Raw genomic sequence first — 18,437 nt, 5'->3', positions numbered from 1 at the left:
GAGAGTTGCTGGGGATTATTTGATGGCCCCATATTCTTCTGAACAGTGTTTAAAACCAAGATCAGTCATTATTTTATTCGGATTTTCTCATCAAATAAAATTCAAATTTTCATGACTTCAAACGGAAATCTAATGAAGAAATTGCCCATTCAGGAAAAATGAGAATCATCATTCATATTTGTCTTTTTAGTGGCAGTTCCTCCTCATGCCACCAGGAATAGGAAAAAGAATAAGACATAAATCAACAGACATTTTCTCAGTGCAAATTAAAAAAAAAGAGTGTATTGTGTGGCTTGAAAAAAAATGACTGAAGGTCTTTATGGAGTGTGCTGTGTACAAGAATATTTCTTCATAGAAAATATCTTACCAGGTCCACATATTGATTTTGGAATATAATGCTTCTTTTCTGTAAGTTTATGTTTGATTGATATCTATGGACTGCATAAACTGTAGTATTAATGAATTCTAACCTATAAAGCCAGGAATTGAATTGCAGATTTTGGTGGGTCCGTGGATTTTGGTGGCCCTGCTTACTTTACTGCTTCTTTTTTGTTCATTTTGATTTTCACACTGTCAAAATGGCCAAAAACATGGAACCAGGTGAACTTGTGAAAGTTTACTCACTAGTGCTTAAGTGTGTGTCTGGCTGTGTGCAGGTTGTGAGGAAGTGTAATGAAGGTGCTCGCACTATGGAGAGAACAGAGATGATGTACACCATCAACTCTCAGCTGGAGTTCAAGATCAAGGTACGGGTGAGAATTAAACAACATGAAAGCCGAGAGCACTTACAAACTTTCTCATGCTGACATTTTTAATTGTGAACTCAAAATATTCTTAAAAAAACTTAAAGCAGCACTTTTTATTGCTCTTGGGCGCCCCCTACATATCAATCAATCAATTTTTTTATATAGCGCCAAATCACAACAAACAGTTGCCCCAAGGCGCTTTATATTGTAAGGCAAGGCCATACAATAATTATGTAAAACCCCAACGGTCAAAACGACCCCCTGTGAGCAAGCACTTGGCTATAGTGGGAAGGAAAAACTCCCTTTTAACAGGAAGAAACCTCCAGCAGAACCAGGCTCAGGGAGGGGCAGTCTTCTGCTGGGACTGGTTGGGGCTGAGGGAGAGAACCAGGAAAAAGACATGCTGTGGAGGGGAGCAGAGATCGATCACTAATGATTAAATGCAGAGTGGTGCATACAGAGCAAAAAGAGAAAGAAACAGTGCATCATGGGAACCCCCCAGCAGTCTACGTCTATAGCAGCATAACTAAGGGATGGTTCAGGGTCACCTGATCCAGCCCTAACTATAAGCTTTAGCAAAAAGGAAAGTTTTAAGCCTAATCTTAAAAGTAGAGAGGGTGTCTGTCTCCCTGATCTGAATTGGGAGCTGGTTCCACAGGAGAGGAGCCTGAAAACTGAAGGCTCTGCCTCCCATTCTACTCTTACAAACCCTAGAAACTACAAGTAAGCCTGCAGTCTGAGAGCGAAGCGCTCTATTGGGGTGATATGGTACTACGAGGTCCCTAAGATAAGATGGGACCTGATTATTCAAAACCTTATAAGTAAGAAGAAGAATTTTAAATTCTATTCTAGAATTAACAGGAAGCCAATGAAGAGAGGCCAATATGGGTGAGATATGCTCTCTCCTTCTAGTCCCCGTCAGTACTCTAGCTGCAGCATTTTGAATTAACTGAAGGCTTTTTAGGGAACTTTTAGGACAACCTGATAATGATGAATTACAATAGTCCAGCCTAGAGGAAATAAATGCATGAATTAGTTTTTCAGCATCACTCTGAGACAAGACCTTTCTGATTTTAGAGATATTGCGTAAATGCAAAAAAACAGTCCTACATATTTGTTTAATATACGCTTTGAATGACATATCCTGATCAAAAATGACTCTAAGATTTCTCACAGTATTACTAGAGGTCAGGGTAATGCCATCCAGAGTAAGGATCTGGTTAGACACCATGTTTCTAAGATTTGTGGGGCCAAGTACAATAACTTCAGTTTTATCTGAGTTTAAAAGCAGGAAATTAGAGGTCATCCATGTCTTTATGTCTGTAAGACAATTCTGTAGTTTAGCTAATTGGTGTGTGTCCTCTGGCTTCATGGATAGATAAAGCTGGGTATCATCTGCGTAACAATGAAAATTTAAGCAATACCGTCTAATAATACTGCCTAAGGGAAGCATGTATAAAGTGAATAAAATTGGTCCTAGCACAGAACCTTGTGGAACTCCATAATTAACTTTAGTCTGTGAAGAAGATTCCCCATTTACATGAACAAATTGTAATCTATTAGACAAATATGATTCAAACCACCGCAGTGCAGTGCCTTTAATACCTATGGCATGCTCTAATCTCTGTAATAAAATTTTATGGTCAACAGTATCAAAAGCAGCACTGAGGTCTAACAGAACAAGCACAGAGATGAGTCCACTGTCCGAGGCCATAAGAAGATCATTTGTAACCTTCACTAATGCTGTTTCTGTACTATGATGAATTCTAAAACCTGACTGAAACTCTTCAAATAGACCATTCCTCTGCAGATGATCAGTTAGCTGTTTTACAACTACCCTTTCAAGAATTTTTGAGAGAAAAGGAAGGTTGGAGATTGGCCTATAATTAGCTAAGATAGCTGGGTCAAGTGATGGCTTTTTAAGTAATGGTTTAATTACTGCCACCTTAAAAGCCTGTGGTACATAGCCAACTAACAAAGATAGATTGATCATATTTAAGATCGAAGCATTAAATAATGGTAGGGCTTCCTTGAGCAGCCTGGTAGGAATGGGGTCTAATAAACATGTTGATGGTTTGGATGAAGTAACTAATGAAAATAACTCAGACAGAACAATCGGAGAGAAAGAGTCTAACCAAATACCGGCATCACTGAAAGCAGCCAAAGATAACGATATGTCTTTGGGATGGTTATGAGTAATTTTTTCTCTAATAGTTAAAATTTTGTTAGCAAAGAAAGTCATGAAGTCATTACTAGTTAAAGTTAATGGAATACTCAGCTCAATAGAGCTCTGACTCTTTGTCAGCCTGGCTACAGTGCTGAAAAGAAACCTGGGGTTGTTCTTATTTTCTTCAATTAGTGATGAGTAGAAAGATGTCCTAGCTTTACGGAGGGCTTTTTTATAGAGCAACAGACTCTTTTTCCAGGCTAAGTGAAGATCTTCTAAATTAGTGAGACGCCATTTCCTCTCCAACTTACGGGTTATCTGCTTTAAGCTACGAGTTTGTGAGTTATACCACGGAGTCAGGCACTTCTGATTTAAAGCTCTCTTTTTTAGAGGAGCTACAGCATCCAAAGTTGTCTTCAATGAAGATGTAAAACTATTGACGAGATACTCTATCTCACTTACAGAGTTTAGGTAGCTACTCTGCACTGTGTTGGTATACGGCATTAGAGAACATAAAGAAGGAATCATATCCTTAAACCTATGTGAAGCGCAATTCTCGTTTTAAACAGTGTCGTAAAATCAGGTCACTGTGTGAGCTTCCCTAGCGGTACACGTGCAAAATGGTTTTGAAGCCATTATTTTAAGGTAAAAATATGATCTAGTGTTGCTTTTACAAAAATGGCAGACACCACAGGTCATTTGATTACCATCTCTATAATACAGCAGCTGGTTCAGGTTAAACCCACATCTGTGATTGATCTGACAGCATTAATACCCACCCTCACTGACCCACCTCCTGTCATGGGGCACATGTGATTCAACTGTAGCTTAAATGGTTCATTCCACTGCGTCTTGATCAGGGAACCTGATTGGCCATAGATTAAAATTAACTAGATCAGTAGTACTCATAACTCCCGAACACACATCACCTAGAAGGACTACAAAACAAACGTCAGCATCCTTAAAGATGCCAAACTGTCTAGCATTGAATCTCTTGTCATCAAAAGCCAACATCGCTGGACAGGCTACATAGTCCGGATGAATGAGAACCGGCTGCCGAAACAAGTCTCCTACACCGAACTGGAACTGGGCCACCGAACCAGGGGAGGACAGAAGAAGCAATACATAGATCTGCTCAAAGTAAAACTGAAGAATTGCAACATCAACTGGAACACCTGGGAAACTGCAGCCAAAGATCGGCCAAAATGGAGATCCACCATTCACCTTGGCACTCAGGCCTTCGAGGAGTCTAGCATCTCCTACACAAAAGAGAAAAGACAAAGAAGAGCGACGTCAAGACTCCAACAGGCAAAAACCCCCACCAACTACCACCTGTCCAACCTGCGGGAGGCAGTGCGCTGCGTGACTGGGACTCCTAAGTCACCTAAGAGTCCATGCCAACAACTAGGAGACCATCATCCTCGGCAACGAGGGATAGCTAAGACAACAACGACTCATAAGAGTATAGTGACACCATACCCACATTTTAAAATATCAGACATGTAGAGAAACATATAGAGGCTTTTAAGTTGCCAAATATCTGAACTAATTTACAAGAAATGAGGTATTGTACTACACACAGTATGAACACTGGGCTGTATATTTTACCTTGACATCTCGTCCCGTCTGTTGACTGAGCCTAAACAAATCCAATGGCCAAATATACCAGCCAACACTGATCACATTCAGATTAGGAAGTCTTACTAGCTATCTTGCTAGTAGGAGTGGTGGCCAAGTGGTTAGTGCACTTGGTTTCAGTGCGGAAGGTTCCCGGTTTTAACCCTACCCCTGCCACATTTCTCCATGTAACGTGGAGTTGCAACAGGAAGGGCATTCTGTGTAAAACTTGTGCCAAATCAACATGTAGATCCACCTTGGATTTGCTGTGGTGGCCCCAAGTGCAAACAAAGGAGCAGCTGAAGGGTCTTATTATCTTGATAGCAGTTGTACATACAGTCTTATTATCTTGATAGCAGTTGTACATACAGTCATAGTTGCATAAAGATCAAGGCAATCTAATCAATTCAAATGATTTAAGCAGTGCTGCATTGGTGGTTTAGTGGTTTGCAGTATTCTCACAGAGAGAACACCCCAGGTTTGTTTCTGTGTGGAATTTGTAAGGTTTACTCTGGAAGCTCTGACTTCCTCCCATTCCCGAAAAACACGTGGATTCGGTGAACTGGTGACTTTAAATTGTCATTTAGTGAGAATGTGAATGTGTTTGTCTGTCTATGCTGGCCCGGCGACAGACTGGTGGTCTGTCCAGGCTGTACTCAACCTTTCACACAGTGATAACTAGGACAGGCTCCAGCTCCCTGTGACCTGACCCTGAATGAGTAGTGAGCAATTTTTCAGTGCTAGGGTGAAAGAATTTGTAGTAAATGTGTAAAAATGCATTTAAAAGAGAATTTCATGCATCTGTGGCATACACATTCACAAATACACAACACACAACAGATACAACTAATAACAGCAGTTGTTCAAAAGTCAAAACAGTTACGCTTCTGAATGGGCACAAATGCAAATGTGCAACATTTCAGAAAACCACCAGGCAATATGCTTTTTAAAAAATATTAGACAGCAGGGGCGTGCTGGGAACATTTTTCAGCCCTGGAGTTTCATATCCAACCGGCCCACAAACCGCCAGCGCACAGGGATAATAAGAGTTCTGCTCTGGCATTTAAATCCAGCTGACTGTGCTGACTGTGAAAATTGGGTGGCTTATAATAGAAAGTAAAAGTTAGTTAATTAAAAGAAGAAGGGTATTGTTAACTCACCAGTGCACCACCTAAGGCTGGGCTTACACTATGTGATTTTTGGCCCTTTTTCAGCTGATTTTTCACTCGTGCGAGAATTTTTTGGATCACGCCGAGTTTCAGCTTAATCGTGCGTCCTGCATCGTGCAGTCTACATGGAGTAACGAGCTGCGTTTAACATTTCACAACCGCCTCCCGATGGGGAATCGTATGGTCGGATGAAAATCAAACCTGTTTGATATTTTGGTTGGCCGTCGTGGCTCGTGAGGGTTCTGCGCTGTTGAAGCAGCGCTACAAGCGTTTACGCGCTGATTATGTCGCGCACTGTGCATGAGCAAACACCGGAGAGAGCAAACAGTGATCTCATGTAAAGTCTTGTGTTTTTTTTTTTGCATTCCCTCGCAATAACCTATTATCATATTAAAGTTCATGCCTATCAGCGCGCACAGTGAGTGGAATCAGGCGGGGGAGACTGAACATATATGTGCGCGCACGCACATACACACACACACAGCAGACAACAATAGGATTTATGACAGATGAGCACAGCTGTATGACTCCGTATGAAATATAGTTTATTTATACAACAGTGTAAGTAGCAACACCTGTTATGAATGTTTAAGTTTTCTTTTTTTACCATCCTCTCGTGAATCATGTTGCTGTCTGCATATACGTTCAGTCTCCCCACCTGATTTCACTCACTGTGCGGATTGATAGGCATGAAATAAATTTTTCTTAAAAAGAAAAAAAACGCTTCTGTTACGTTTTGCTTTTGGAAACACCAGTCCGCCGTGTGGTTTTTGAACGTACAATGTGAACAGTCAGATCACATCAGAGCATCAGGCTGTACAGTGTGAGAACATGAATCGTGCGCTCTGAACTTTTAACCCCTGCAGTTTTGTCGCACAATTTGAGCTGGAGCCAAGTACAACGATTGAAAATATCGTACAGTGTCTGCCCAGCTTAAGTCAGTGAAGTCTGTAAGTAGCTGGAAAGAGGTGGTACTGTACTACAAATGTTGATACGGCTGACATCCTGGCATCAACAGACATGTAGCCTGTTATTCCCAGCCTTATTTACCATTTCCCTCTTCGCTCTGTCTTCTTGAAAAAATATCTGTGAGCTTTGCACACTTGGCAGCATCTTCCTCCAAAGCTTTTCTTTTGTTAATCTAGCTTTTTCACCTCCACCTGGCTTTTTTCTGTCCATCTTTTCACTCACGGGTAGCGCAAGTCCCATCTGGGCACACAGGGCTTGATTGGACTAAACTAACTGTAATGAATGCATAGGGGTGTTAAATGTGTAATAGTATGTCCCTGCCTTAGGCTTTGGAAAAGATAACAGTGTTGCAAAAGAAGTAGTCTTAAGTTATTTTCTTTTGAATTGAATTTTTGAATTTTCATGATTGTAAAACATTTATAACACTTAATGTCTTCTCTTTAAGATACAGCAGCCCAAGTGTCTTGCTGTGTAGCCTAACAGTTAGTGGTGGTCATATATGTATGTATATATATTAACACGCCCTCACAACGGCCCCAGGTTGGACCAGCCCACGGGAAAACTCCTGACTCTCCCGATTACCCAGCACACGGTAGTTAGACAGCCAACAACATATAACAGTGAGGACAGGGGATGGCTCCCTGTCAGCGATTCTCCTTTGCATTTTGTGAGTATTAAGCAGTCATCCACCAGATTTTTAGCTGTTTCTGGGAGATGAAGTTGTCTCCCAAGTTAGCAGCCTTTTTAAATCACGCAAGCATATCAAAGCCAATGGAATAATGTAATGCAATACATCGATACAGCTTGCATTTTGCGAGTGGCATGAACTCACTCAGTTGATCCTGCACAGTGCTATGGTTGCTACAGAATCCTGGGGTGTTATGCTACTTAATCAGTCAGAGAATATTATAAATAGAAGTTGAAAATGTAGCATTTCAAATGGCAAATATCACTTGATATATATCATTGATATATATCAAATATCATTCAATTGAATATAGATTGAAGAGGATTTGCAAATCATTGTATTCTGTTTTATTTACATTTTACACAATGTCCCAACTTCATTGGAATTGGGGTTGTACATACAAAGGAATTGTTAGTTTTATGAGCAAACATTTTTCCAGTACATTTTTTTTCTAGTAATTGTTTTGTGTTTTCCTTTTCCTCTCTCCTTTTGTGTCCCTCTAGCCTTTCCCTCTCGTCTCCTCATCTAGGTGGATGGTGAAGCGAGGAGAGCTGACGGCCTTCGTGGAAGACACCGGGATCTTCCTCAAGCGGATGTCAAGGCAACAAGTCTATTTCTTCCTCTTCAATGATGTCCTGATCGTCACCAGGAAGAAGAGGTTGGCTTCTGTCACAATCGCTGTCTCGTGCTGTATGGTCATTATATATTCATCATCATCATCATAACAGGCTGGTTGAGTTTAGCGCGGCTGCCATGTGCTGTCACCTGTTCTGACTTGTAGGTGGAAGTCTATTCATGAGCTTTTGGTTTTCATTGTGTGTGAACCACTTGTGGCCGTGACTCTAAGTACAGGGCATGTGATACCGTTGTTGTGTTTGTCCTCCTGTTTGGACTTGTTGGACTTGCCTCCTGCAGGGCTGAAAGTGAAACAGCTGATTTCTGTGAAGCAGCCGTGATCACATGCTTGGTGTTGAAGTGACGGTTTCACAGGGCGGAGGAAGTCAGTACAAAGATCAGACCTCCCTGTCACTTACACTGCTGATGGTTTCAACAGGTGCTATTAGGTCACCTCAATCTGCTACAACTCGGCATTTGGCACCTGTTTTTCTGCATGTTGTTGAGGGTGTAACTTGTCCGAGTGCAGTGAATGACATGAATGTCTGTTTTCCAAGTCATTTCCCTTTTCCTCTAGTTTGGGTGAAATCATAAAGGAAGCTGTAAACTCTAACTTTTATGAAATGATGCGCCTTTTGTTTGTCTTTCTAACATCACAATTAGAAACAAATTTATTGATAAGTAAGTTCTCACTGACAAGGAATTTGATCTGGTGTCATTGGTGCATAAACAACAATAAAAGACAATACTTCTGTCAGAAGTAAAAGAGTCAAATAGACAAATGGGCAAAACTAAGTTGTCGTGATTCAGCAGCACGAAATATACATTAATCTATTGGTTCGTCATATTGTCACGAAAAGTTCAAAATTTTCGTCATGGGAGCACAAATTCATTCTAATTCATTCCTTGATGGCTACACATAATTAAAAGTGCTGGGGGTGGTTATGGTTAAGGTTAGGGTTGGGGGTAGGAGTAGGGTTAGTAATAATGAGTTAAAAAAAAAACCCAGTCACAAAAATTTGAATCATATCGTGACGGGAGGACGAAAAAAAAAAACCATAAGACTGGGCTGCAAATATAGTGGAATGGTGGAATGGGGCTGTGCAGGCCTGCAGATGAACAGTACAGGGATGGTCAGCCTGTGGGAGTGGAGGGGGCAGGGCAAATGGGGGTCTCTGGCATTATTTATAAGTCTAGCTGTGGACGGAAAGCAGCTGTTTTTGTGTCTTGAGGTTTTAGTCCTGAAGGACCTCGGACATACATGTGACTGTGATAAGTTCCTTACCCATTTTATTCATTCTGTGTCTGGAACTGATTGTTCTGCTGCTTGAAATCTCTCAATTCCTAAGAATCATAAAAAAAATAAAAAAAATTCCATGTGATATTTTTCTGGGAATCTGATCCAAGATGGAACACTGCAGCCATGTGTGTTTGGAAGAGGGACTGAGGAAGGGAGTGCTCCAGACTCGATGTGTTTGTGTGTGTCTGCATGCTTTTGAATGAGAGAAGCTGTTATAATATTGGTTTGTGCGGCGGGATCACTGCGGATCCGCTGTGGCACGCTACTCTACTGCACTCCATCTGCAGTAATAAAAGCATAAACACAGTACACGGACAGCTGACCAGCCAGCCACAGGTGGGTCACCGAACTCTGTCTTAAAATGGTAATTTATCATTCCTGTGTGCGTGTGTGTGTGTAAAATTGATTTTGTTGCCAGACTGTGTTGTTGCCAAATGCAATAACTTTGTGGATTTGAATCCTTCCAGCTTCATTTTGTTTGAGCATAGTCTTCTAGAATCAAACTGGTCGTACACTACACCGTGATGTGATATGTGTCTAGATCACGCAGAAACACAGGCTGTATCACAGCCTGCTATATAGGATTGTGTGTTTATGAGATGGGATCATATTGAAAAAATTCAAACATGCTCTAACATATGCCTTGTTTGCCATATTATATTGTGATGTGTATTTCATGGTGTTACATAAATGTTTTTGAAACTATACTAGGTCACTTCAGACTGGAATGACTTTGTGTCAAAGGAATGGTTGATGGAAGACTCAGATGAGGAGTATTACTTGTATTGTGAGGGAACGTCATGGTTTGCCAGCATTCCACCTGCTCTTATCATATTTCAAGAGATTACTTTCAAGAAGTGGGAAAGGACTGGTTGACTGCCTGGGAGGTTGCCACCCAAGACACAAGGCAGATCTGTAGTCTGGTGGATGCAACCACACAGGTACCTGACATGCTAGGTATGGATGGAACGACAATTGTACAGAAATATTTAGGCCATAAATGTTTCCACACAGCTGTACTTCCAAATTAGGGCATCCAGAAAACTAGGGCATGCTTTTATTTTTATTGGATCAGGTCTGGTGGCATCTGCAGGTACCACCCCTTGAATTGAAGCTGTATCCACCACAGTTCAGAAACACACAGGGTCCTGATTGGCAGCCACTCAAGCAGACCACAGGCCCATTCACACCTACTGAAAGTAGTCATTTGTCTTCCACAGCCATATAGTGGGAGGGATCCCCTTAGCCTTTGCCAGTTGCTGGGGTCCTCAGCAATGACTCACCTACACTTTGAAGTGCACCTCAAGGCTGGAGTGCCATAACTGATGGTTCCCCAAATTGCAAGTGGTACCTGTATTGTAGTACCAATTGTGTAACACTGAGTCAAAAACTGAATCCAAACAATAAATCCGAGTTTATTTTAAATCATAGCGAAGTTTATGTTAGAATGCCAAGTAAAAAAAGCTATAGTATACAGTGAGGAAAATAAGTATTTGAACACTCTGCTGTTTTGCAAGTTCTCCCATTTAGAAATCATGGAGGGGTCTGAAATTTTCATCTTAGGTGCATGTCCACTGTGAGAGACATAAAAAAAAAAAAATAATAAAATCCGGAAATCACAATGTAAAAATTTTTTAATAATTTATCTGTATGTTACTGCTGCAAATGAGTATTTGAACACCTACCAACCAGCAAGAATTCTAGCTCTCACAGACCTGTTAATTTTTCTTTAAGAAGCCCTCTTATTCTGCACTCTTTACCTGTATTAATTGCACCTGTTTGAACTTGTTACCTGTATAAAAGACACCTGTTCACACAATCAATCACACTCCAACCTGTCCACCATAGTCAAGACCAAAGAGCTGTCTAAGGACACCAGGGACAAAACTGTAGACCTGCACAAGGCTGGGATGGATGACAGGACAACAGGCAAGCAGCTTGGTAGAAGACAACTGTTATGATTATTTATTATAAAGTGGAAGAAACACAAGATGACTGTCAATCTTCCTCGGTCTGGGATTGCATGCAAGATCTCACTTTGTGGGGTAAGGATGATTCTGAGAAAGCTCAGAACTACACAGGAGGACCTGGTCAATGACCTGAAGAGAGCTGTGACCACAGTCACAATGATTACATTAGTAACACATGATGCCGTCATGGTTTAAAATCCTGCAGGGCAGTAAGGTCCCCCTGCTCAAGCCAGCACATTTCCATGCCCATTTGAAGTTCACCAGTGACCATCTGGATGATCCAGAGGAGGCATGGAAGAAGGTCATGTGGTCAGATGAGACCAGAATAGAGCTTTTTGGAATCAACTCCACTTACCATGTTTAGAGGATGAGAACAACCCCAAGAAAACCATCCCAACTGTGAAGCATGGGGGTGGAAACATCATACTCTGGGAGTGCTCTTCTGCAAAGGGGACAGGACGACTGCACCGTATTGAAGGGAGGATGGATGGGGTCATGTATTGTGAGATTTTGGCAAACAACCTCCTTCCCTTAGCAAGAGCATTGAAGATGGGTCATGGCTGGGTCTTCCAGCATGGCAATGACCCCAAACACACAGCCAGGGCAACTAAGGAGGGGCTCCTTAAGAAGCATTTCAAGGTCCTGGAGTGGCCTGGCCAGTCTCCAGACTTGAACACAATAGAAAATCTTTGGAGGGAGCTGAAACTCCAAACCTGGCTAATCTAGAGAAGATCTGTATGGAGGAGTGGACCAAAATCCCTGCTGCATTGTGTGCAAACCTGGTGAAAAACTACAAGAAACATTTGACCTCTGTAATTGCAAACAAAGGCTACTGTACCAAATATTAACATTGATTTTCACAGGAGTTCAAATACTTATTTTCCTCACTGTATTTAAATATAATGCAAAATACCCTCTGCCTTTTGAGCATAAAAATAGGAAACAGAATGTGACCTTTTGATCTCTTAAAATAGGTCAAGGATAGACATCTTTGAACTTGTCCAAGGTCTATGTCCCAAGAATGCTTCCTGTAAATTTGAAGACCCTGGCAGTAATAGGACTGGACTTATGCTGAGCACAGACAGACAGGCGGATGCAAAGTCTTTGCAATACCTGATGGCCATATTTTGGCCTCAGGTAAAAACTAAAACACCAGGATTATTCATTCATGTTCTTGACCCACTTACTCTGATCAAGGGTCATGGGGGCTGGAGCCTGTGGGGTACATCCTGAACAGGATGCCAGTCTGTGACAGAGCCAAGTACACACAGACAGACACACACCGTCATACTCACGTGTACGATCAATTTAAAGTCTCCAGTTCACTTAACCTGCATGTCTTTGGAAATGGGAGGGAGCTGGACCACCTGGAGGGAACCCAAATGAACATGGTATCTCCACAAATAAATCCCATGACCTTCTTGCTGTTAGGTGACAGTGCTTAACACCAAGCCACTGTGCTGCCCCACTAGGATTATGTCATTCTAAATTGATGTACTTTGTATTGTTATTCTTCTTCTTATTATTATTATTGCTAAATAAAAATAATAAAAAGATACATGGATATGTTATTTAACTCTTTTGAGCTAAAACAAAAAAAAAAGTTATCATGTTAGATCTTAATTCAAAATGGAACCTGAAATCAGAGAAGTTTTATTTTGTTCATGTCATGCAGTGGGGAAAGCACTGCACTCTGGCTCAAAGGAACACTTACATAAGAGTCACAGCAGCTGGCTCATCGCTGCACATTAACAGTGGTATTGTCACGATTTATTTTTCCATCTCGCCCTTTTGTTTCAGAATCATTGCTCCTGTCTGTGCTATGGTGATTCTTTTGTGGTATTTATGACCTTGTGGGCTTTTGTCTGTCATCGTCTTGGTGTATTCAGGGAGGTGTACAGTTAGGCTGTGATCACATCCACACATCACGAATGAAGAAGATAGAAAATGACCAGCGTGTGTGTGTGTGTGCACCTGCATTTTAGTAATTTACTTTACCTGTACCCTCATCAAATGCTTGTTTGGGAGCCTACGCTACACTGAAAAAGAACCAACTTAAAAAACATTACAGTTGGTAAAACCTGAATGAATTAAATTGTATGAACTTAAGTTAGCAAGTCAGATCAACTCCAGTTTACAAACTTAAGTTCAAACAACTTAATTCATTCATGTTTTACCAATTGTGATGCTTTTTTTAAGTTGGTTCAACTCTTCTCTTTTTTTCAGTTTACTGTGTTTTGTGCTGCCTTTAATAGACTGCTGTGCCGTTATTACAGCTGCATTAATAAGTTAATACATTAATACAGTCAAACTGGTTACTCTCATCAATTTTTTGTTTTGTTTTTTGTAATTAATGCCTCTCACAAATTTGGTTAAAGAAATCTGGTTTTGGTTTTTTTATTGCTTTTCCTCCTTTTCTCTGTTCAACTATGCCATGGTTTAAACTCTTACTTTGCAGTGTGTGTGTGTGTGTGTGTGTGTGTGTGTGTGTGTGTGTGTGTGTGTGTGTGTGTGTGTGTGTGTGTGTGTGTGTGTGTGTGTGTGTGTGTGTGTGTGTGTGTGTGTGTGTGTGTGTGTGTTGATGTCTGTCTGCGTGATCTTATCTCGACATCTCTCTGAGGATTTGTTGTGACTTGGACTTTGTGTTACAGAACTGGTTGTTGAGGTGTTGACAGTACCTGGCACAGTGATGTGTGATAGATAACGGCGGTATGTTCTAACGTTTTCCTTCCAGCCAGGTTGTGCATTTTTGTGGTAGCTGGTGTAAAGGTCTTTTTTTCTGCCATAGTATTTGTTTCCTTGTCACACATCTGTCAAGTTATCTCAACTATTTCCTACCAACATTCCTATAGTTTTCCAGAACACAAATAGAAGTATGTTTCCTCCAAAAACATTCAAAATTAACCCAAGATCCCAAGATTAACCATACAGCCCATCTACCAGAGTAATGTAAATGGTATTCTAGGCATTTGACCTGTAGGCTTGAGTGAGACCATATGCTCACTCAAAGTCATTTGACTCTACACGCCCCTCTGTGCTCCAATCAGCAGTCATACTGTGTGTTTTTGCAACTTTAGGAGAAAATCTTTGGGTGCTGTACTTGATGAAGTTTTGCTTTTAGTTCATTTCAGTTCACTTTCTTTGAACAGCACCATATCAATACATAAGCTGCCCCAAGGCACTTTATAAGAGTAAAGTCTGGCCTGATTATGTTTATTGTCTGTGGAAACTCAGATGCCAGAAGTATATGTGTCATTTGTGACCTCTCTGCACTCAAGTGAAAGATTTAAAAAACAAACAAACAAAACAACTCAATCTCCAAACTAAATAATGACTTAAATCTTACATATAATATTAACTTTATTTAGGGTTTCTTCCTGAGAATATATATTCACGAGAGTTTTAGGCACAATAAGAGGTCTGTTAGAAAAGTATCTGACCTTTTTTTTTTTTTTTGCAAAAACCTGATGGATTTGAATCACGTGTGCTCGCATGAGCCAACCTTGAACCTTCGTGCACATGCGTGAATTTTTTCACACCTGTCGATTGCGTCATTTGCTGGCAAGCAGCATTTGTGTGAGGTGGTGTGTAGTGCTCTCAGTGGTTTTTCATTGCAAGGAAAATGACGGAAAGACTGGAGCAGCGCTACTGCATCAAATTTTGCCAGAAACTGGGCGACAGCCAGGTGGAAACCATTCAGAAGATTCAGACAGCTTTCGGTAACGATCCTATGGGCATCACACAGATTAAGGAGCGGTACAACCGGTTTAAAGACGGCCGCACAATGGTGGAGAGTGAGCCACGTTCCGGTCGGCCATCAACATGCTGAAATGACCACATCATTTCCAAAGTGAACGCTGTGGTGATGCGGGACCGTCGTGTGACTATCTGAGAAATTGCGGAAGAGGTTGACATCAGCACTTTTTCGGCACATTCCACTGTGACAGAAGATTTGGTCATGAAAAGAGTGGCGGCGAAATTCGTGCCGAAGCTGCTAACGGCGGAGCAAAAGCACCTTCGTGTTGAAGTCTCACAGGACATGCTGGACTCCAAAAAATGATGCCCACCTCTTCCACAATTTCTTGGATAGTCACACGACTGAAAAGCCACCGAAAGCCGTCTGAATCTTCCGAATGGTTTCCACCTGGCTGTCGCCCAGTTTCTGGCAAAATTTGATTCAGTAGCGCTGCTCCAGTCTTTCCGCCCTTTTCCTTGCAATGAAAATCCGTTGAGAGCACTACACACGACCTTACACAAAGGCTGCTTACCAGCAACTGACGCAATCGACAGGCGTGAAAAAATTCACGCATGCGCACGAAGATTCAAGGTTGGCTCATGCAAGCACACGTGATTCAAATCCATCATGTTTTTGCAAAAAAAAGGTTGGATACTTTTCTAACAGATCTCGCATACAAGGAGTTTAATGCTGTTGTCCGTGTGCAGCGTTTAAAGTGCAGCCTGATCAGGGCATCTCACTGCATTTCTCCTGTCATGAAACTTTACCCATAATGCACTGCAACATGTGTGCCCAAACACTAAAACCTTCAAAATTAGTGCATTACTTTAAAACTAAAACATATAGCTGATACAGTAGTGTTCAGAATAATAGTAGTGCTATGTGACTAAAAAGATTAATCCAGGTTTTGAGTATATTTCTTATTGTTACATGGGAAACAAAGTATCAGTAGATTTAGTAGATTCTCACAAATCCAACAAGACCAAGCATTCATGATATGCACACTCTTAAGGCTATGAAAGTGGGCTATTAGTAAAAAAATTAGAAAAGGGGGTGTTCACAATAATAGTAGCATCTGCTATTGACGCTACAAACTCAAAACTATTATGGTCAAACTGCTTTTTTAGCAATCCTGTGAATCACTAAACTCAGTATAAGTAAACTCAGTAAAAGTATTTAGTTGTATAACCACAGTTTTTCATGATTTCTTCACATCTGCGAGGCATTAATTTTGTTGGTTTGGAACCAAGATTTTGCTCATTTACTAGTGTGCTTGGGGTCATTGTCTTGTTGAATCACACATTTCAAGGGCATGTCCTCTTCAGCATAAGGCAACATGACCTCTTCAAGTATTTTGACATATCCAAACTGATCCATGATACCTGATATGCGATATATAGGGCCAACACCATAGTAGGAGAAACATGCCCATATCATGATGCTTGCACCACCATGCTTCACTGTCTTCACTGTGAACTGTGGCTTGAATTCAGAGTTTGGGGGTTGTCTCACAAACTGTCTGCGGCCCTTGGACCCAAAAAGAACACTTTTACTCTCATCAGTCCACAAAATATTCCTCCATTTCTCTTTAGGCCAGTTGATGTGTTCTTTGGCAAATTGTAACCTCTTCTGCACATGTCTTTTATTTAACAGAGGGACTTTGTGGGGGATTCTTGCAAATAAATTAGCTTCACACAGGCATCTTCTGACTGTCACAGCACTTACAGGTAACTCCAGACTGTCTTTGATCATCCTGGAGCTGATCAATGGGTGAGCCTTTGCCATTCTGGTTATTCTTCTATCCATTTTGATGGTTGTTTTCCATTTTCTTCCACGCGTCTCTGTTTTTTTTTTTTTGTCCATTTTAATGCATTGGAGATCATTGTAGATGAACAGCCTATAATTTTTTGCACCTGCGTATTTTTCCCCTCTCCAATCAACTTTTTAATCAAACTACTCTGTTCTTCTGAACAATGTCTTGAATGTCCCATTTCCCTCAGGCTTTCAAAGAGAAAAGCATGTTCAACAGGTGCTGGCTTCATCCTTAAATAGGGGACACCTGATTCACACCTGTTTGTTTCACAAAATTGATGAACTCACTGACTGAATGCCACACTACTATTATTGTGAACACCCCCTTTTCTACTTTTTTTTACTAATAGCCTAATTTCATAGCCTTAAGAGTGTGCATATCATGAATGCTTGGTCTTGTTGGATTTGTGAGAATCTACTGAATCTACTGGTACCTTGTTTCCCATGTAACAATAAGAAATATACTCAAAACCTGGGTTAATCTTTTTAGTCACATAGCACTATTATTATTCTGAACACTACTGTATTTTCACTTTATAAAACGCCAGACGTTAATTTAAATAACTTCTCTGGAATTGGTTTGATGGTAGCACGGTGGGTGAGTGGTTAGCACTGTTGCTTCACAGCAAGAAGGTCATGGGTTCAATTCCCACCTGTGGCAGTTCTGTGTGGAGTTTGCATGTCCTCCCCCTGTTTGCGTGGGTTTCCTCCGGGTGCTCAGGTTTCCTCCCACATCCAAAGACATGCAGGTTAGGTGGATTGGAATCTTTAAATTGTCTGTAGGTGTGTGAGTGGGTGTGAATGTGTTTGTTTGTCTGTTTGTGGCCCTGTGACAGACTGGCGTCCTGTCCTGGGTGTACCCCGCCTTGCGCTCTATGACTCCTGGGATAGGCTCCAGCTCCCCGTGACCCTTAATTGGACTAAGCGGTTGAAGATGAGTGAGTGAGTGAATTGGTTTGGTTAAAATTTTAACCATAAGTTAAAACTGTATGCCTGTTGAAGACTTGCATAATATGCCGGCAAGTCTGTATCGTGTAAAGAGAAATTGTCTGTATTCCTTCTCCACTAGGTCTAGGTCACTAGGTCTCTTTGGCTGAGAGAAAGTTAGTATGACACAGATGCACTGGCTTGTTGTTGTGTCAGTAGCTGCTAGTGTAATGAAATCAATACTGAAAGTTATCAGTTTAGCTTTTATCTGTAACTTATGCTAAATTTTTAGGGGTTTATTGGTTTAGCTTTAAAAAGATTTTTTTTTTTTCAGTTAGCGGATTAACTGTTAGCGAAGCTAACTTTTTGGTTAGCTGTGCCCATCACTGGTTTAACCTTACCAACTCAGAGAGTAAGCATACAGGCGACAGTGGTAAGGAAAAACTCCCTCTGATGATTTGAGGAAGAAACCTCAAGCAGACCAGACTCAAAGGGGTGACCCTCTTCTTGGGTCATGCTACCAACACAATTGACAATACAAATATACATTACACTAAGAATGGTCTAGGATTGCATGCTATCCCATTGAAATGAATTGTTCCACAATAAAAAGTAATCTTACTGAATCGTATCATAGCACATGTATGTAGATGCCTATCATGTTTTATAACAGAGAGCAGGGTGCACCTGCATGTCACTAAACTCTTAATAGCCCTCAAAC

The 18,437-nt window shown here is 41.0% G+C and overlaps 1 protein-coding gene across 3 annotated transcripts in view; it reads left to right on the top strand.

Annotated features, from left to right (window-relative positions):
• Positions 1–18,437, top strand: part of LOC117508492 (rho guanine nucleotide exchange factor 26-like) — a 93,081-nt gene that overhangs the window by 26,695 nt on the left and 47,949 nt on the right. For all 3 annotated transcript variants that reach the window (XM_034168265.1, XM_034168266.1, XM_034168263.1), the window contains 2 exons: positions 657–746; positions 7,860–8,014. In XM_034168265.1, coding sequence (XP_034024156.1) covers positions 657–746; positions 7,860–8,014 — 245 coding nt within the window. The remainder of the gene's footprint in view (positions 1–656; positions 747–7,859; positions 8,015–18,437) is intronic.

The sequence above is a fragment of the Thalassophryne amazonica genome, chromosome 4 (assembly GCF_902500255.1).
Source record: "Thalassophryne amazonica chromosome 4, fThaAma1.1, whole genome shotgun sequence".
Lineage (NCBI taxonomy): Eukaryota > Metazoa > Chordata > Actinopteri > Batrachoidiformes > Batrachoididae > Thalassophryne > Thalassophryne amazonica.
The sequence above is the reverse complement of the archived record's forward strand: the minus strand, read 5'-3'. Positions and strand labels throughout refer to the sequence as shown.